The following is a 19274-nucleotide window of genomic DNA, read 5'->3' as shown; positions in this document are numbered from 1 at the left end:
CTGAAATAAAATATAAACATCTTAAACTTTTTATTTCAGCTAGTTGACAAGATGTCTTATTTTCACTTAGTTCTAAAATAACTAAAACTAACAGTGAAATAACAATTAATAAAAACTATATAGACATTTTAAAAATAATAAAAATGTTATAAAACATACAATTACTTGAACTAATTTTTAGTAATTTTGTTGTGTTTTTTTTGTAATTTTTATTAGTATTTTGATTGTTTTTTTTATTTTGTTGTATGTTTTGACATTTTATGTTTGTTTTTTTTTACTTCTTTAGTAATTTTTTGTTGTATGTTTTAAAATTTTATTAGTTTTTTTAGTGATTTTTAGTCATTTTGTTTGTAGTTTGCCATTTTTATTAGTTTTGGGGTTTTTTTGTTGTAATTTTTGTTGTTTTTTTACATTTTTACCAGCTTTTGAGGTGTTTTATTAATTTTGTTGTATGTTTTTTGATGTTTTTATTAGTTTTTGAGGATTTTTTTTGTAATTTTGTATGTAGTTTGCCATTTTTATTAGTTTGGGGTTTTTTTGTTGCAATTTTTGCTGTATGTTTTGAAATTTTTATTCATTTTTGAGTTTCCTAGTAATTTTGTTGTATGTTTTTGACATTTTTTTGACTATTTTTATTTCAGCTTTAGTTTTAGTTATTTTAGTAGACTGAGTTAATCTAAATTGAATTAAGAAACCTTGCTTTGTCAACTAGCTGAAATGAAATGTTTAAGTTTTTTGAGATTTAATTTTACTTCAGTACTATTTTAACTAAAAATAAAAAAACCCAGAAAATATAAGAATAGAAACTCAAAACATGAGGATAAGAGAGTGTCGTCAGTCTGATTCTCTGGAAACGCTCGTGTTCTGGTCTGGAGTCAGCGCTCGGCTTCTCATCGCTCGTGTCGAGAGTATGTAGGCCGTGAGTGTGTGTGTGTGTGTGCTCGTCAGTGTTCATTGGTTGGTGGAAGAGTCTGTATGAACAGGTGGAGCTCGAGGAGCCACTTCCTGTCAGAGAAGAGATCTCGAGCTTCAGAGAAGTCAGTCGACACGACAGCGTCTGCAGCCTCAAACCGGCGGCCGTCACACAGATCCCCAGAGCCCGTCCGTCCCACACCGAGAGGGTCAGCGATGGCGTCGAGGGCAGCGTCCGCCACGATCGTCCTGCTCTCGATGGCACCTGCGTCAGGTAAGAGTCTGTGTTTGTTCAGAGTCGAGGAAGGCCGCCATCTTTCTCCAACACTTCCTCCTGTCAGAAGGTTTAAGATCCTCTCAGAGAAATCGGCTGCAGACCCTTCAGCGCGTGACCTTTGGCCTCTCGGACTGTCAGACGTGTTTATCTGTCGTCCTCTGATCGTCCCTCGATCCGCTCCTCGTGTGCGACTCAAACACGTCAGTCTGATCGACACAGAATAATGTTTAGATGTGATTCAGTGAAACTGAAGGAAAGATTCGGTCGTTACAGTTCGTTAACATGATCAACTCTTCCACAGCGTTAATTAATCAATGTTCATCTCAACATTTACTGATACGTGTGTGTGGATCTGACATGAACAACTGTGTGTGTGTGTGTGTGTGTGTGTGTGTTAACATAAAGATTAATAAAGCGTGGAAATATATATATTGTTCAAAGTTCGTTTATAGATGAACTAATGAGAGTTTGTGGTAAAAATGACAAACTACGGCACATTTTGATTTGAATTATAATGTTTATTTTAGTTTTTTCTCATATATTGATCTGACGAGATGTGAATATGTCATTAGTGCAAAAACATGTTTTAAAATAGATGTATTTTTAGTAAAATGTAAATTTAATTCACCTTAATTTTGTCAGTATTTACAGAAGAATCCAGCAAACATCATGAATTCACTGATTCTGATTCTCTACAGCGCTTCTCTTTGATTTGACTGTATTTCATAACTCATAACCGCTGATAATATTTCAGAGATTATGAAGGCCCGACTGTCTGAAGATTCTGCAGATTTGAGTGTTTCGTAGAAATGCAGAAACATCAGAACAAACTTCTGCTTCTTCAGTTTTTATCTGAGCGCTGAATTAAAACTAAATCATCTGATCATAAACAGATGAATCATATTTAATGCTGAAGTGAATCAGTGAATCTCCGGTGACTCGGTGGAATCAGGATTCACTCTTTCCGCTCGTGAACATCAGTGTTTGTGTGATAGATCCACTTCCTGAACATCGCTGGCGTTTATTCTTGTTTTTCCACGAACTCAGATGAAAGAAAGTCTATAAATACTGCAGCGGCTCAATTCATTTATCTGATGATTTCTGCTCACGAGAGCGTGTTTCTGTTCTGAGCCAGTGTCAGCTTCACACGTGTTCAAACATTAAATATTATAGCAGAAACATTAGATTATATTCATCAGAGCTCTGAAATCTTCTTCTTCTTCTGCAAACAAAAATCTGTTCTGAGAACGTTATGAAAACGTTATTTCTGAATGTTCTCAGACCGTTCCAAACATCCAGAGTTTTACTTTTTAAAAAAACATCCCATTTCATCATTCTTCAAACGTTACGGGAACGTTACTTTGGAACGTTCTGAAACAAGTATAAACATTTAAAAATGTTCAACTGAAATGTTTCAGAAAAACGTTCCATGAACGAAGTATAAATTAAATTTTTGTGTTAATTCTTTCAGAACTTTATTAAAGTCCAGCTAACTCTGAACTAATGTTCTGTTAGCGTTACTGTTAGAAGGTTAGTTGGTAACGTTGAGAGAACGTTCCCTGTTGTGCTGAAGTGTTTTTCTTCAGACGCTGCTGATGTTGTGGAAAGAGTCGATCTGTGGGCGAAGCGACTTACTGTCAGACTTTAATAGTGACGACACGCTGGAAAAAACTGTTAGAAAAACATCATTTCAAGGAACACGCTGATAAATTCAATAACTCGCTCATGAAATGCTGAAATTTGCTGAAATGACGCTTCGCTCGTGAACTCAAGTGTGTCACAGCTGACAGATGCTGGAGAAACCCGGTCATGCTCCACATTCACTTCATTTATATATATATATACAGACTTTATTAATGTTTCTCAGAGAGTCTCTTCTGCTCTCCAAAGCTGCGTTTATTTGATCAAAAATAATGAAATATTATTCCAATGTAAATCAGCTGTTTTCTATGTGAATATATAGTAAAGTGTAATTTATTCCTGTGATCAAAGCTGAATTTTCAGCATCATTACTCCAGTCTTCAGTGTCACATGATCCTTCAGAAATCATTCTGATATGATGATTTGCTGCTCAAGAAACATTTATGATTATTATCAGTGTTGAAAACAGTCATATTTCTGTGGAAACCGTCACATTTAATTCTTCAGGATTCTTTGATGAACAGAAAGAAACAGCGTTTATTTGAAACTGAATCTTTTGTAACATTATAAATGTTTTACTGCCACTTTTAATGATGAATAAAAGTATTAATTTCTTTAAAAATCTTACCCCAAACTTTTTTTTATCAAGACATAATATTCAAGTCATATCTATAAATAAATAATTACATTCTATTTTCTCATTTTTTACGCACATTGTGGTGTTTGAGTATCTGTCGACATGTTAGGAGGAAATCATCAAAGGTTATTTATATTGAAGATATTTCTTTAAAGTCGATCACTAACTAGTGAACTTCATCACACGATCCCTGCGCCGTCCGCTCACACTTCACTGACTCCGAAATCCAAAGCTGTTTCATTTCTATTGCAGGAGTATTAAAAAAGAACAGAATTTAGTCATTTATTTTAACGTTAACAAGCCATTTTTATGACGATCTCACATATCAAGAACAGAAATGATGAAGCTCATATAAAATAAGTGTAAAATAAAGGAGCAGACGTAATATGAGTTTGTCCTTCAGCGTTTCACTGTTTTTACTCTCATTACACTCCATTAGTTTCTGCTAAAAACATACTTGAGTGAAAATGAAAATATAAATCTTTTATTTATGTAACTTTTATGTGTTTTATTTGAAAATTATACTTGCGTATTAAAAGAGTAGAAGAGAGATTCACACTGAATCATTTCTCATGTCAATCTCAATGAATCGCATCATTTTTGTCAGACGGACTCGAACAGAGAGAGTTTATTGAGGAAAAACTAAAACAAGCGTCCGTCTGGAGTGTGTTGAACACGATCAGAACTGAACGATCAGAGATCATGTGGAGTTAAACTGAATCTTCTGCGTCTGTTCGACTTTCAATTCTTTATTTGAGGAATTTGGTTATTTTTCTCTGCAGATGTAGATGTTGAATTAATTATATCCATCAGCATATCATGCAGTGAATTGATTAAACATTGATTGATTGACAGTGATAATTGTTGTTCAATATTTAATTTAGTGTAACTGAACGAACCCAAACCATAAACACTGAATTCAACATTTTATCACCTTCTTTTAAACATCAAACACTGTTTTCAAAAATTATAACATTTAAATAAAAATGTAACAGTGGCCATTAAACATGATTTTTTATGATCAGTTCTCTGAAGAAAACATTATTATATTAAATTGAATTCAGTTGTCAGCGTCGTGGACAGTTCTCGACGTTGAAGATGAGGTCGTTGACTCTACAGACGCGTGTGAAATCTCTCAGACACGGAGACAGAGTTTCTGAACTTGATATTTTTCTCAGCTAAAGAGTCAGACTGACCGCTGAACCTGGAAACACTGAGTGTGTGAGAAAAGCTTTCTTCAAGAGTAACTGCAGTCGTGAGGAGCAGAACGAGCTGAAGAAAGTGTTCAGAATAAACTGACCTCGAGAGACTCGTCCGTCCGGCTCAGATCTTCAGATGACCGACAGCAGAACCGCTCCAGCAGCAGCCGATCAATCTGACCGCAGCGGGTCTGTGGTGTGAGAGAGAGAGGAAACGGATCCGCCACAGATCAGCTCAACACCTGCGCACACACACACACACACACACACACACCGCTCTGATGATGATGATGAACTGAATTCAGATGTTTTCATGACCTTTATGACATTATGATTGTGTTTCAGATCATCGCTGAAGTTTCTGACCTCACGCTCTTCTGATGCATTTACTAATCTTCTCATTCATCCGTTAGACTCAAATAAGTTTAATTGGCATGAATTATATTCATTATAATATATAACATTTAAAGAAATCATATATTTCCAGCACAAATATCTAAACATTCTTAAATCAAGATCATTTACTGGAGAAGAGAAATGACTGAAGATATTAAACCTAGTTCTCTGAAAATGCATCAAAATGAAGCGAGTTTGAGTTTAAAACAAGAACAAAGATCTGTCAGTGGAGTTCAGCGACTCCATCATCAGATATTCTTCTTCTTGTTTTCAGCACAAACTCACTTCAGTCGCTTTTCTCACTCTGAGCAGATTATCGATCATTAAAATGTTGATATATGAAGACCAGTTTTGATCAAATGACGTTCATTACGTTTCGAATGTGATTTTTGGGTTCAGTCGCAGTTTGTGTTCAAGAGAATTCAGTCTGTAATGAGTGTGAATGCAGTGGATTCAGAGGTCAAAGTTCACCTGTTTAACGGCTTCATTTCTTTGTTGGTTTAGTTCATTGGATGAACAACATCTGCTTGATTCATGATGATTTTAATAGTTTCATGATTGATTATGATTTAATATTGTGAGAATCAAACCTGCAGCTGAAGGAGTTTCACAGTTTCATCGACTGCCAAACATTTACTCTGATCCCATTTATGAGCAACAAATGATGAAAGTGTGTGTGTGTGTGTGTGTGTGTGTGTGTGTGTGTGTGTGTGAGGGAGGGAGTGTGTGTGTGTGTGTGTGTGTGTGTGTGTGTGTGTGTGTGTGTGTGTGTGTGAGGGAGGGAGGGTGTGTGAGTGTGTTCCTCCCACTTTATCTCTCTCTCTCACACACACACACACACACACACACACACGTTATTCAGTTAGAGCAGCTGAACAAACCGCTGAACTAGAAACAGCTCGAGTCTGAAACACCACAAACACTTCAGACGAGACGTGTGTGTGTGTGTGTGTGTGTGTGTGTGTGTGTGTGTGTGTGTGTGTGTGTGAATATAATAATGCTGAAAGTGCTCAGAGTTCATAAACTGCAATAATATCATGTTCTTCAAATATCTAAACATTCTTAAATCAAGATAATTTACTGCAGAAGAGAAATGACTGAAGATATGAAGACTGGATTAATGAAAAATGTATTAAGTGAATATGAATATTGTGAATATATGCCAGTGCAGTCTGAAACAGTGCGGACAGAAAACATGATCATTTTTCAGACTCCACTGACAGATATTTGTTCTTGTTTTAAACTCAAACTCACTTCATTTTGATGCATTTTTCTGGAAAACTAATTTTTCATTTTGCGTCTCAGTCATTCTGATGTGACCCTCGTTGTCTTCTGGTCGTTTTATCCTTGAGAGGATTTTCATGTTCATGTTCTCTCTCTGATCGCTCACAGTTTGAGCTTTTGCTGTTCATTTTCCGGCATGTTCTGCTTGTGCCGTTCAGGTCAAAAATAACATCTTCTAACCCTCTGGTGTTCATCACCAAATACTGCATTCAATCTTTTAAAAGCGTGTTTTCTTTCAGTCAGCGCTGCTTGTGTGTTTCTCTGTGGAACTGATTGTTCGTAGGCATTAAAGGAACACAACACTTTTTTGAAAATAGAATCCATTCAGCCGATCTCCGGGTCTGGCGGTACCACTTTTAGCATAGCTTAGCATAATACATTGAATCTGATTAGACCGTTAGCATCTTGCTCAAAAATGACCAAAGAGTTTTGATATTTTTCCTATTAAAATCTTGACTCTTCTGTAGTTAAATCGTGTACTAAGACCAATGGAAAATGAAAGTTGTAATTGTCTAGGCCGATATGGCTAGGAACTATACTCTCATTCCGGCATAATAACGGTAAACTCAACTGTTTAACTCTAGGAGAGCTGGAAAATGAGCCTATTTTAAAAAAAAGTGTAGTGTTCCTTTAAATAATAACCTGAAAATGTAACTTTTTTTCTGTGTTTCTCGCAGTGACTGCATCATCAGCGTACGACCCTCAGATCTGTTACGCTCTGGACGGCCTTCTGCTGCTGTACGGAGTCATCATCACTGCGTTCTTCATCCACGAGCGGGTGAGACACACACACACACATTCTCAGAACGTTATCTCAGGGTTACACACAACGTTCTTCCAGTAACATTAATAGAACGTTCGTTCAGAGTAATCTGGTCTTTAATAATGTTCTCAAGACGTTAGTATAGAAACATTATTTATACGTCATTCATGGAACATTTTTTTCTGAAAAGTTTGTTGAACGTTTGTTTCTACTCGTTTCATAACGTTCAGAGAACATTTGAAAGTAACATTCCCATAATGTTTGAAGAATGATACAATAGAATGTTCCCTTAACGTTCAAATAACCAAGAAGAAATAATTTCTTAGTTTAATGAGAACATTACGTTCTTGCAGTATATTTTTGTTGGTTTCTGTGAATTAATGAAGTTTCCTCTTTCAGTACATCAAGAAGAGGACTAAAGCGGACGCAGAGTCTCCGTATCAGGTGAGGATCATGTGACACACCTACCGATCAGCTGATCAGACTCTGATATTAATGAGGTTTGATGTTTCCAGGCGATTAACACCGCGGGGAAGGAAGTGTACAGCGCTCCGAACCAGCGCAGCGGTGATGAAGCTCGGGTGAGTGATCCAACCAACATACATCACATGACATGTCACATGACGGAGGGGCCCTGATCATACGTGTGTGTGTGTGTGTGTTTCACAGGGTCGCAGGAGAGGAGGAGACGACACGTACACGGTAAGATCTTCATCAACAGGAAGGAAGTTTATTAGCAGCACTTAGAGAATAATGAGCTGAAGCGCTTCGACCACAGACACACACTCACACACACACACACACACACACACACACACACACACACACTCACACTCTCACACACCTGCTGCACTTTCCACCAGAGGCACAAAACCAGCGTCAGACTGAACGTTACTGAGACGCTTCTTCACACGAGACCCTTCAGCCCCGAAACAACATCTGAGACTCCATCAGACCCTCGATTCAATCCACAGAGATGCAGATTATTACATAACCTAATATAATATAACATAACAACATATAATATAACATTATATAACATAACATATTATATAACAACAACATATAATATAACATAATATAACAACATAACACATAAAAACAACATAATATAATATAACATAACATAACAACATTTAACATAACAAAACAACATAATATAACAACATAACATAATATAACAACATAACACAAAAACATAAAATAATATAATATAACATAATATAACAGCATATTATATAACAAAACTTAACATATTATATAACAACATAACACATAAAAACAACATAATATAATATAACATAACATAACAACATTTAACATAACATAACAACATAATATAACAACATATAATATAACATTATATAACATAACATATTATATAACAACATAACACATAAAAACATAATATAATATAACATAATGTAACAGCAAATTATATAACAACATAACACATAAAAACAACATAATATAATATAACATAATATAACAACATTTAACATAACATAACATCATATAATATAACATTATATAACAACATAACACATAAAATATAACAATATAACAGCATATTATATAACAAAACTTAACATATTATATAACATAACATAACACATAACATAACACATTATATAACAATATAACATAACATATCATAACTTAACACATAATATAATATAATATAATATAATATAAAATAATATAATATAATATAATATAATATAATATAATATAATATAATATAATATAATATAATACAATACAATACACTGGTCAGTTTATTTCATATCGAGTCTCCAGAAATCACACAAAACATTTTGAAATTTGCCTGTAATTTCACTGTAACAAAAACACTTTAAATACAGTGTAACACAATCAGATAAAACTAAAAGGTTACACTGTATTTTAAGGTGTTTTTGTTACAGTGAAATGAAACATTAAGTTCTGAGTAACAATAATGAACATTACATGCACTTACTGTAGTGTTATGATGTAATTATGCATATTTTACTGTTATTACTACAGTAACTACATGTAGCGAGGACACTGTAAAATAAAGTGTTACCATTTATTGTTTAACCCACATGATGATGATGATGATGATGATGGTTTGTTTCAGCCTCTGACTAAGAAGACGGATGAAACGTACCGTGAGATTGAGCCGAAGGGAGACGTGAGTGTTTTATCTGGTGTTGATTCTTGATTCATGAGTGATTCAGAAAGACTCATTGTGTTGTTGATTCTTGATTCATGAGTGATTCAGAAAGACTCATTGTGTTGTTGATTCTTGATTCATGAGTGATTCAGAAAGACTCATTGTGTTGTTGATTCTTGATTCATGAGTGATTCAGAAAGACTCATTGTGTTGTTGATTCTTGATTCATGAGTGATTCAGAAAGACTCATTGTGTTGTTGATTCTTGATTCACGAGTGATTCAGAAAGACTCATTGTGGTGTTGATTCTTGATTCATGAGTGATTCAGAAAGACTCATTGTGGTGTTGATTCTTGATTCATGAGTGATTCAGAAAGACTCATTGTGTTGTTGATTCTCGTCCACAGCGCCGGCGTGATCAGGTCTATCAGGTGAGACGCCTCAGATCTCAGATAAAGTGTGTGATACGGTTTGATCTGTTGTGTGTGTTTCAACACTGAACACGTGTGTGTGTGTGTGTGTGTTTCAGGGTCTGAGCTCCATGACCAAAGACACGTATGATTCTCTGCACATGCAGCAGATTCACCCGCCGCCCCGTTAGAGTCGCTCGTCTGACCCTCGTCAGGACACAGTCCACTCCACAGTCCCTTCTTTCTTTCCTAAAGGCTCCAGTCATGTGATTATTGTGTTTTTACAGTTTTTCACTTTCATAATGAGCTCAGAGGTCACAGGTCACACGTCCAGCAGAGAATCGCTCATTTACTAACATGAACTAACAATGAACAACTTCAACAGCATTTATTAATATTAGAGAATGTTAATCTCAGCATTTACTAATACATCATGAAAATAAAAGGTTTATTTGTTCATATTATTTAATGGAGCTGAGCTGATGATTCTTTACTAACATTAACATTAATAAATGCTTTAAAGTGTATTTTTCATTGTTAGTTGATGCATTAACTAGAATTGATAAATGAGTCCTTAAAAAAATCCCTATAAGAGCGTTTGACAGTAAACTGAGTGAAGAGCAAACGCTTGAACGAACATCATGTGATTCAGTTGATTCACTCCACACACGTTTGTTCTTCTTCTCATTAGTGTAATATCACACTCTTCTTACTAAATGATTTTATTCAGTGATTTCATAAAACAATATTTGTTTCCCAAAGAATCTTTCAGTGATTCGTTCTTATAAGAACCACTTTAATGATCTAGAGAACCGTTAGAGGAACGAAAGATTCATGGATGTTAAAGATTCTTCATGGAACATCAACATTCATTTTTAATATTGTTTTCAGTCCCAAAAACACAGTTTCATAATGTCTTATTTTCTTGTGATTTTGTGGTGAAATATGAGCAGATTTTATGAGATTCACTGAGTTTTAAAGATGTTTAGTGTTTATCGTGACTCTTTTAGGAACAATATTTTGCATTTACTTTTAAAAACTGAGAATTTCACTATTTCATTTGATTGTTGTTACTTTTGTCTGTAATTTTGTCATTAGCTTGTTAATAAAAAGATTTTTTCCCATCACACTCGTCAGTAAATGATCAGTTTTGAAGCTTGATTTGACTGATTGTCACTCAGAAGAACAGATCGAACAGAGAAACAGTCTGAGAAAAACATTTAATGAATCTACAGCAACATGACAAACTCAACAGCAAAGAAACAAACTCCAGAGGAGCTCATGAGTACAGTAAACCATGAAACAGCAACACCTGGAGCCGAGAGTCCAGAAGACCTGCGGAGGAACACAAGAGTGAGTGTGTGTGTGTGTGTGTGTGTGTGTGTGTGTGTGTGTGTGTGTGTGTGTGTGTGTGTGTGTGTGTGTGTGTGTGTGTGTGTGTAGCCCTTCTGTATGATATAAACATTCTGCAGAGAAAGTCGACACACATCGTCTGAATCAAGAGAACGACAGAAGAAACTCGGAGCCGCTGCTGTTTCATCTCATGCAGAGAAAATGATTCATATTCCACCATAAAATCAATAACTTGATTACTGGATCATAAAGATTAGAATACAACTACGATTTCCAATGAATTATACATAAAAAAAAAAATCAAGGGAAAGGCAAAGAGAAAGTGAATAATCTTTGGTTTTCATCCTCAAGAGGACTTTTGCTTTGGGAACCACAAAATAAACTTTTTTTCACATATTCATATATTTACTGTATATATAATCCTGGTATATATTGTGGGTGTTCGAATAAAGATGATAAAGAAACGGATGAATCTTTGGTTTTCATCTGCTTTTTCATTCCTGCAGAAAACAATAAAGACACTAAAGATGAATCACTGAAATATTTCATATATTAAACTTCACCGGCGTGAGACAAAAGCAGAATGGAAACGAACGATATTAATAGATCAATGTCGCCGCCTTCTGTTCAACAGTTTCATGTGTATAAATAACATCAGAACGGATCGTATGCAGATATTTTCATGTTGAAGTTTCCACCACAGACTGCTGGAAGCAGATAAAAACAACGAGACTCCGTCGATTCAACAGAACGTGTTCGTGAGAGTAAAAAAAAGACACAAATGAAGTAAAAACGAGTTAAAAGAGACTGTACACAGTAGTATTCTTGGATCTAACATCAGTGCTGGAGGTATTTATACAAACACACGCGCTGACCTCTGACCTCACCTGTACGCTACACGTCTCTGTTCGCTGACGGCAGAACGAACTCAAACAGAGACTGACTTTGGCTGCAGCTTCTTTTGTGATTCTGTTTCAGCACAGAAACGCTGCGATTCTCAAATGATTCTCAAAAGACAGAAAAATACAAACGGAATCCAAAGAAATCTCTGCAGCATCACAGACTGAAGGAGCAGTTTTGTGTCGAGTCAGTCTTATGGAAGCTTGTTTAACAGAATAAAAAATAAAAAAGGTACTTCACAGAATTATGACTTGGAGTCGTATTTCCCAAGAAACCAGATAAACCAATTTGATTTCTTAAAACGCCTGGGAAGTCCAACTATGAAACCCGGCAAATCCAGCTTGGTTTCTTTCCAAGTCAGACTTGCTGGCTTGGTTACTCCAACATGGTTTCTTCAACTTGGAAGTCTCAGAACTGCTAGAAAAAGTCAATTTTGAGATGTTGCAATTTTTTTTTTTTCATTCTCAACAAGCTTCCATAGAATCTCAAACACAAGTCTGGTGAGATTCACGTGCAAATTCTGTATAAGATGCTGTAGTGTTCGTGAAGCTGCTGTCAGATCAGTCGATCCGGAGGCTTCAAACAGGCCGTCGTCACGTTACTGAACACTAGAAACATGGGAAATAAACGTTCAACACCCAGCATTTGATGAGACAGAACATCCATGAGGTGGAATCACACAGATTTAATAGATTCATGCTGAATGAAGTCGTCTCTCTGCCGCCGCTGATTCACATCAACACTACAGACAGAATCAGTGTTCAGACAAACGTGTGACAGATTGCATTTCTCACAGGAGACGCGCTCACTGTGACGGATTATTACTAGTTTAAAGCCTTCTAACCGTATTTATAAAGTGATGTCGAGTTAGAGTACTAGTTTAAAAAGTCATCGGGCAGAACCTCCACCGACGCGCTGCAGTAACACGCAACATAAAACATCTGAAATGCTTTTGGTTATAAATCTACAATCGGCCCTTCACAGAGCCGCAAATAAAAACAACAGAACCCTCGTAGAAAGTCAATATAAACTCTGTTACGTCAAATAATCTCTCGTGAAGAATCTGCCGTCATCAAAGTGTCTCACATTTTTGGTTAATTTAGACGTTAGTTTGAGAAATAATGCAAAAATAAAGTTCCATCCTGACCGTGTCCAAGAGCGCGCAGCATCATTCAACAAACCGCCGGTCGCTCGTCAGTCCTGCGCTCGCTACAGCGGTCAGAAGTGTTTTTGGTAATAGCAACAGGATTAATCGCAGCCGCACGCGCTCACTGAGCCTTCGAGGCCAAGGCCACGTTCTTCGTCGTCGTAGCAACAGGACTCTGCTGCACGTCGCTGGTCACATGCAGGTTGAGAGCTCCGCCTCCAGCCCCGCCCGCTGACAGGAGATTGGCGGGCAGCAGAGAGAAGCCGGACGGATTGAGGAAGAAGGGCGTGGTCATCAGGCCGGAGGCGGGGTTTCCTGCGCTGGTGTTGGCGAACAGCAGGCCGGTGTTTCCGTCGATGGACGTCAGAGGCAAAGCGCCGCCCGATGCGAGAGCTGCTGACAAAACACCGCAGGTTTATTTATATAGTGATTTTTTCCACAATACACATTGATTTAAAGAGATAATGTTGGACAGGCGGACAGAGGTCAGAGGTCATACCCTGGATGGTGGCCAGTGTGTTGTTGTTCATCAATGTGTTTCCCAGAGCAGGGGTCAAACTCAGCAGCGTCCCACTGCACAGAAACACAAGCAGAAATTCACATGATAAACACACCTCTTACTTTTCATCTTTTTGTTTGGGGCAGAAATGTGACCTGGAAAAGTTTCAACATGTTTCTGTGAGACACATCCCATAATACCACACACACACACACACACACACACACACACTCACCCTTGCGTCAGCTGCGAGGGCGTTATAATCGTTGGGTTCAAACCCCCAGTGACAGCAGTCAGATTAGCTCCACCCAGTCCTGTGCCCGTCACCAGCAACTGCCCCGCCCCTGCGTGACCGTGGTTGCCGAGGAAACTGTGCTCAACTCCTGTTTCACAGCGGTAACGGACGTGGTCAGTGATGGTGATGTCACAGTGGGGGCGGGCGTAGCGATGGCCGGAGCCATGGAGATGACCGACGGAGTGTGTGACGTCACCTGAGCCAGAGCGCCACCTACAGCACATCCATTAAACATGATTCATGAGCTCACATGAGGAGTACAGAGGAGAATGAAACTGTGAAAGGAGGAGTAACGCACCGAGCGTGAGGTTTGAGATGCTGCTGGCGCTCAGTGGAACTACAGAATTCACCGTCAGTGTGTTTGTGCCGCTGGACACCTGAACACAAGCAATCACTAGTCAATAATCAATCACTCACTTCACTTGTCTGCAGCTAGTGAAGTTTTCATGTGGTGTGCGACAGAGATGTGAAGTGACTCCGGTTCATGTGGTGTGCGACTGACATGTGAAGTGACTCTGGTTCATGTGGTGTGCGACTGACATGTGAAGTGACTCTGGTTCATATGGTGTGCGACTGACATGTGAAGTGACTCCGGTTCATATGGTGTGCGACTGACATGTGAAGTGACTCTGGTTCATATGGTGTGCGACTGACATGTGAAAGTGACTCTGGTTCATATGGTGTGCGACTGACATGTGAAGTGACTCTGGTTCATATGGTGTGCGACTGACATGTGAAGTGACTCCGGTTCATGTGGTGTGCGACTGAGAGATGTGAAGTGACTCTGGGTCATGTGGTGTGCGACAGAGATGTGAAGTGACTCTGGTTCATGTGGTGTGCGACTGACATGTGAAGTGACTCTGGTTCATATGGTGTGCGACTGACATGTAAAGTGACTCTGGTTCATATGGTGTGCGACTGACATGTGAAGTGACTCTGGTTCATATGGTGTGCGACTGACATGTGAAGTGACTCTGGTTCATATGGTGTGCGACTGACATGTGAAGTGACTCTGGTTCATATGGTGTGTGACAGATGTGAAGTGACTCTGGGTCATGTGGTGTGCGACTGACATGTGAAGTGACTCCGGTTCATATGGTGTGCGACTGACATGTGAAGTGACTCCGGTTCATGTGGTGTGCGACTGACATGTGAAGTGACTCTGGTTCATGTGGTGTGCGACTGACATGTGAAGTGACTCTGGTTCATATGGTGTGCGACTGACATGTAAAGTGACTCTGGTTCATATGGTGTGTGACAGATGTGAAGTGACTCTGGGTCATGTGGTGTGCGACTGACATGTGAAGTGACTCCGGTTCATATGGTGTGCGACTGACATGTGAAGTGACTCTGGTTCATGTGGTGTGCGACTGACATGTGAAGTGACTCTGGTTCATGTGGTGTGCGACTGACATGTGAAGTGACTCTGGTTCATGTGGTGTGCGACTGACATGTGAAGTGACTCTGGGTCATGTGGTGTGCGACTGACATGTGAAGTGACTCTGGTTCATGTGGTGTGCGACTGACATGTGAAGTGACTCTGGTTCATGTGGTGTGCGACTGACATGTGAAGTGACTCTGGTTCATATGGTGTGTGACAGATGTGAAGTGACTCTGGTTCATATGGTGTGCGACTGACATGTAAAGTGACTCTGGTTCATATGGTGTGTGACAGATGTGAAGTGACTCTGGTTCATATGGTGTGCGACTGACATGTGAAGTGACTCTGGGTCATGTGGTGTGCGACTGACATGTGAAGTGACTCTGGTTCATATGGTGTGCGACTGACATGTGAAGTGACTCTGGTTCATATGGTGTGCGACTGACATGTAAAGTGACTCTGGGTCATGTGGTGTGCGACTGACATGTGAAGTGACTCTGGTTCATATGGTGTGCGACTGACATGTGAAGTGACTCTGGGTCATGTGGTGTGCGACTGACATGTGAAGTGACTCTGGTTCATATGGTGTGCGACTGACATGTGAAGTGACTCTGGTTCATATGGTGTGCGACTGACATGTAAAGTGACTCTGGGTCATGTGGTGTGCGACTGACATGTGAAGTGACTCTGGGTCATGTGGTGTGCGACTGACATGTGAAGTGACTCTGGTTCATGTGGTGTGCGACTGACATGTGAAGTGACTCTGGTTCATATGGTGTGCGACTGACATGTGAAGTGACTCTGGTTCATATGGTGTGCGACTGATGTGAAGTGACTCTGGGTCATGTGGTGTGCGACAGAGATGTGAAGTGACTCCGGTTCATATGGTGTGCGACTGACATGTAAAGTGACTCTGGTTCATATGGTGTGCGACTGACATGTGAAGTGACTCTGGTTCATATGGTGTGCGACTGACATGTGAAGTGACTCTGGTTCATGTGGTGTGCGACTGACATGTGAAGTGACTCTGGTTCATGTGGTGTGCGACTGACATGTGAAGTGACTCTGGTTCATGTGGTGTGCGACTGACATGTGAAGTGACTCTGGTTCATGTGGTGTGCGACTGACATGTGAAGTGACTCTGGTTCATATGGTGTGTGACAGATGTGAAGTGACTCTGGTTCATATGGTGTGCGACTGACATGTAAAGTGACTCTGGTTCATATGGTGTGTGACAGATGTGAAGTGACTCTGGGTCATGTGGTGTGCGACTGACATGTGAAGTGACTCCGGTTCATATGGTGTGCGACTGACATGTGAAGTGACTCCGGTTCATGTGGTGTGCGACTGACATGTGAAGTGACTCTGGTTCATGTGGTGTGCGACTGACATGTGAAGTGACTCTGGTTCATGTGGTGTGCGACTGACATGTGAAGTGACTCTGGGTCATGTGGTGTGCGACTGACATGTGAAGTGACTCTGGTTCATGTGGTGTGCGACTGACATGTGAAGTGACTCTGGTTCATGTGGTGTGCGACTGACATGTGAAGTGACTCTGGTTCATATGGTGTGTGACAGATGTGAAGTGACTCTGGTTCATATGGTGTGCGACTGACATGTAAAGTGACTCTGGTTCATATGGTGTGTGACAGATGTGAAGTGACTCTGGTTCATATGGTGTGCGACTGACATGTGAAGTGACTCTGGGTCATGTGGTGTGCGACTGACATGTGAAGTGACTCTGGTTCATATGGTGTGCGACTGACATGTGAAGTGACTCTGGTTCATATGGTGTGCGACTGACATGTAAAGTGACTCTGGGTCATGTGGTGTGCGTCTGACATGTGAAGTGACTCTGGGTCATGTGGTGTGCGACTGACATGTGAAGTGACTCTGGTTCATATGGTGTGCGACTGACATGTGAAGTGACTCTGGTTCATATGGTGTGCGACTGACATGTAAAGTGACTCTGGTTCATATGGTGTGTGACAGATGTGAAGTGACTCTGGTTCATATGGTGTGCGACTGACATGTGAAGTGACTCTGGGTCATGTGGTGTGCGACTGACATGTGAAGTGACTCTGGTTCATATGGTGTGCGACTGACATGTGAAGTGACTCTGGTTCATATGGTGTGCGACTGACATGTAAAGTGACTCTGGGTCATGTGGTGTGCGTCTGACATGTGAAGTGACTCTGGGTCATGTGGTGTGCGACTGACATGTGAAGTGACTCTGGTTCATATGGTGTGCGACTGACATGTGAAGTGACTCTGGTTCATATGGTGTGCGACTGACATGTGAAGTGACTCTGGTTCATATGGTGTGCGACTGACATGTGAAGTGACTCTGGTTCATATGGTGTGCGACTGACATGTGAAGTGACTCTGGTTCATATGGTGTGCGACTGACATGTGAAGTGACTCAGGATCATGTGGTGTGCGACTGACATGTGAAGTGACTCTGGGTTCATGTGGTGTGCGACTGACATGTGAAGTGACTCTGGTTCATATGGTGTGTGACATGATGTGAAGTGACTCTGGTTCATATGGTGTGCGACTGACATGTAAAGTGACTCTGGTTCATATGGTGTGTGACAGATGTGAAGTGACTCTGGGTCATGTGGTGTGCGACTGACATGTGAAGTGACTCCGGTTCATATGGTGTGCGACTGACATGTGAAGTGACTCCGGTTCATGTGGTGTGCGACTGACATGTGAAGTGACTCTGGTTCATGTGGTGTGCGACTGACATGTGAAGTGACTCTGGTTCATGTGGTGTGCGACTGACATGTGAAGTGACTCTGGGTCATGTGGTGTGCGACTGACATGTGAAGTGACTCTGGTTCATGTGGTGTGCGACTGACATGTGAAGTGACTCTGGTTCATGTGGTGTGCGACTGACATGTGAAGTGACTCTGGTTCATATGGTGTGTGACAGATGTGAAGTGACTCTGGTTCATATGGTGTGCGACTGACATGTAAAGTGACTCTGGTTCATATGGTGTGTGACAGATGTGAAGTGACTCTGGTTCATATGGTGTGCGACTGACATGTGAAGTGACTCTGGGTCATGTGGTGTGCGACTGACATGTGAAGTGACTCTGGTTCATATGGTGTGCGACTGACATGTGAAGTGACTCTGGTTCATATGGTGTGCGACTGACATGTAAAGTGACTCTGGGTCATGTGGTGTGCGTCTGACATGTGAAGTGACTCTGGGTCATGTGGTGTGCGACTGACATGTGAAGTGACTCTGGTTCATATGGTGTGCGACTGACATGTGAAGTGACTCTGGTTCATATGGTGTGCGACTGACATGTGAAGTGACTCTGGTTCATATGGTGTGCGACTGACATGTGAAGTGACTCTGGTTCATATGGTGTGCGACTGATGTGAAGTGACTCTGGTTCATATGGTGTGCGACTGACATGTAAAGTGACTCTGGTTCATATGGTGTGTGACAGATGTGAAGTGACTCTGGTTCATATGGTGTGCGACTGACATGTGAAGTGACTCTGGGTCATGTGGTGTGCGACTGACATGTGAAGTGACTCTGGTTCATATGGTGTGCGACTGACATGTGAAGTGACTCTGGTTCATGTGGTGTGTGACTGACATGTGAAGTGACTCTGGTTCATATGGTGTGCGACTGACATGTGAAGTGACTCTGGTTCATATGGTGTGCGACTGACATGTGAAGTGACTCTGGTTCATATGGTGTGCGACTGATGTGAAGTGACTCTGGTTCATATGGTGTGCGACTGACATGTAAAGTGACTCTGGTTCATATGGTGTGCGACTGACATGTGAAGTGACTCTGGTTCATATGGTGTGCGACTGACATGTGAAGTGACTCTGGTTCATATGGTGTGTGACAGACATGTGAAGTGACTCTGGTTCATATGGAGTGCGACTGACATGTGAAGTGACTCTGGTTCATATGGTGTGTGACAGATGTGAAGTGACTCTGGTTCATATGGTGTGCGACTGACATGTGAAGTGACTCTGGTTCATGTGGTGTGCGAC

At 40.1% G+C, this 19274-nt stretch overlaps 2 protein-coding genes across 2 annotated transcripts; one reads left to right on the top strand and one right to left on the bottom strand.

The window, feature by feature from the left end:
* The first annotated feature begins 369 nt into the window (after nucleotides 1-369).
* cd247 (CD247 molecule) lies at nucleotides 370-11115 on the top strand. Its single transcript, XM_067405212.1, has 8 exons — nucleotides 370-1186; nucleotides 7024-7124; nucleotides 7509-7553; nucleotides 7625-7690; nucleotides 7779-7811; nucleotides 9229-9282; nucleotides 9671-9694; nucleotides 9793-11115. The coding sequence occupies exons 1-8, from the start codon at nucleotides 976-978 to the stop codon at nucleotides 9862-9864; spliced, it is 606 nt and encodes a 201-aa protein (XP_067261313.1). The 5' UTR covers nucleotides 370-975; the 3' UTR covers nucleotides 9865-11115.
* Nucleotides 11116-11263: 148 nt separating this feature from the next.
* LOC137033103 (POU domain, class 2, transcription factor 1-like) lies at nucleotides 11264-13909 on the bottom strand. The gene is made up of 3 exons (XM_067405217.1): nucleotides 13808-13909; nucleotides 13573-13646; nucleotides 11264-13469 (listed from the first exon to the last, which is right to left on the bottom strand). Exons 2-3 carry the CDS (start codon nucleotides 13601-13603, stop codon nucleotides 13195-13197), a joined length of 306 nt encoding a protein of 101 aa, XP_067261318.1. The 5' UTR covers nucleotides 13604-13646; nucleotides 13808-13909; the 3' UTR covers nucleotides 11264-13194.
* Between the last annotated feature and the right edge of the window lie 5365 nt (nucleotides 13910-19274).

This window comes from Chanodichthys erythropterus, chromosome 12 (genome assembly GCF_024489055.1).
Source record: "Chanodichthys erythropterus isolate Z2021 chromosome 12, ASM2448905v1, whole genome shotgun sequence".
NCBI classification, from domain to species: domain Eukaryota; kingdom Metazoa; phylum Chordata; class Actinopteri; order Cypriniformes; family Xenocyprididae; genus Chanodichthys; species Chanodichthys erythropterus.
This window is presented reverse-complemented; position numbering and strand designations above follow the sequence as displayed.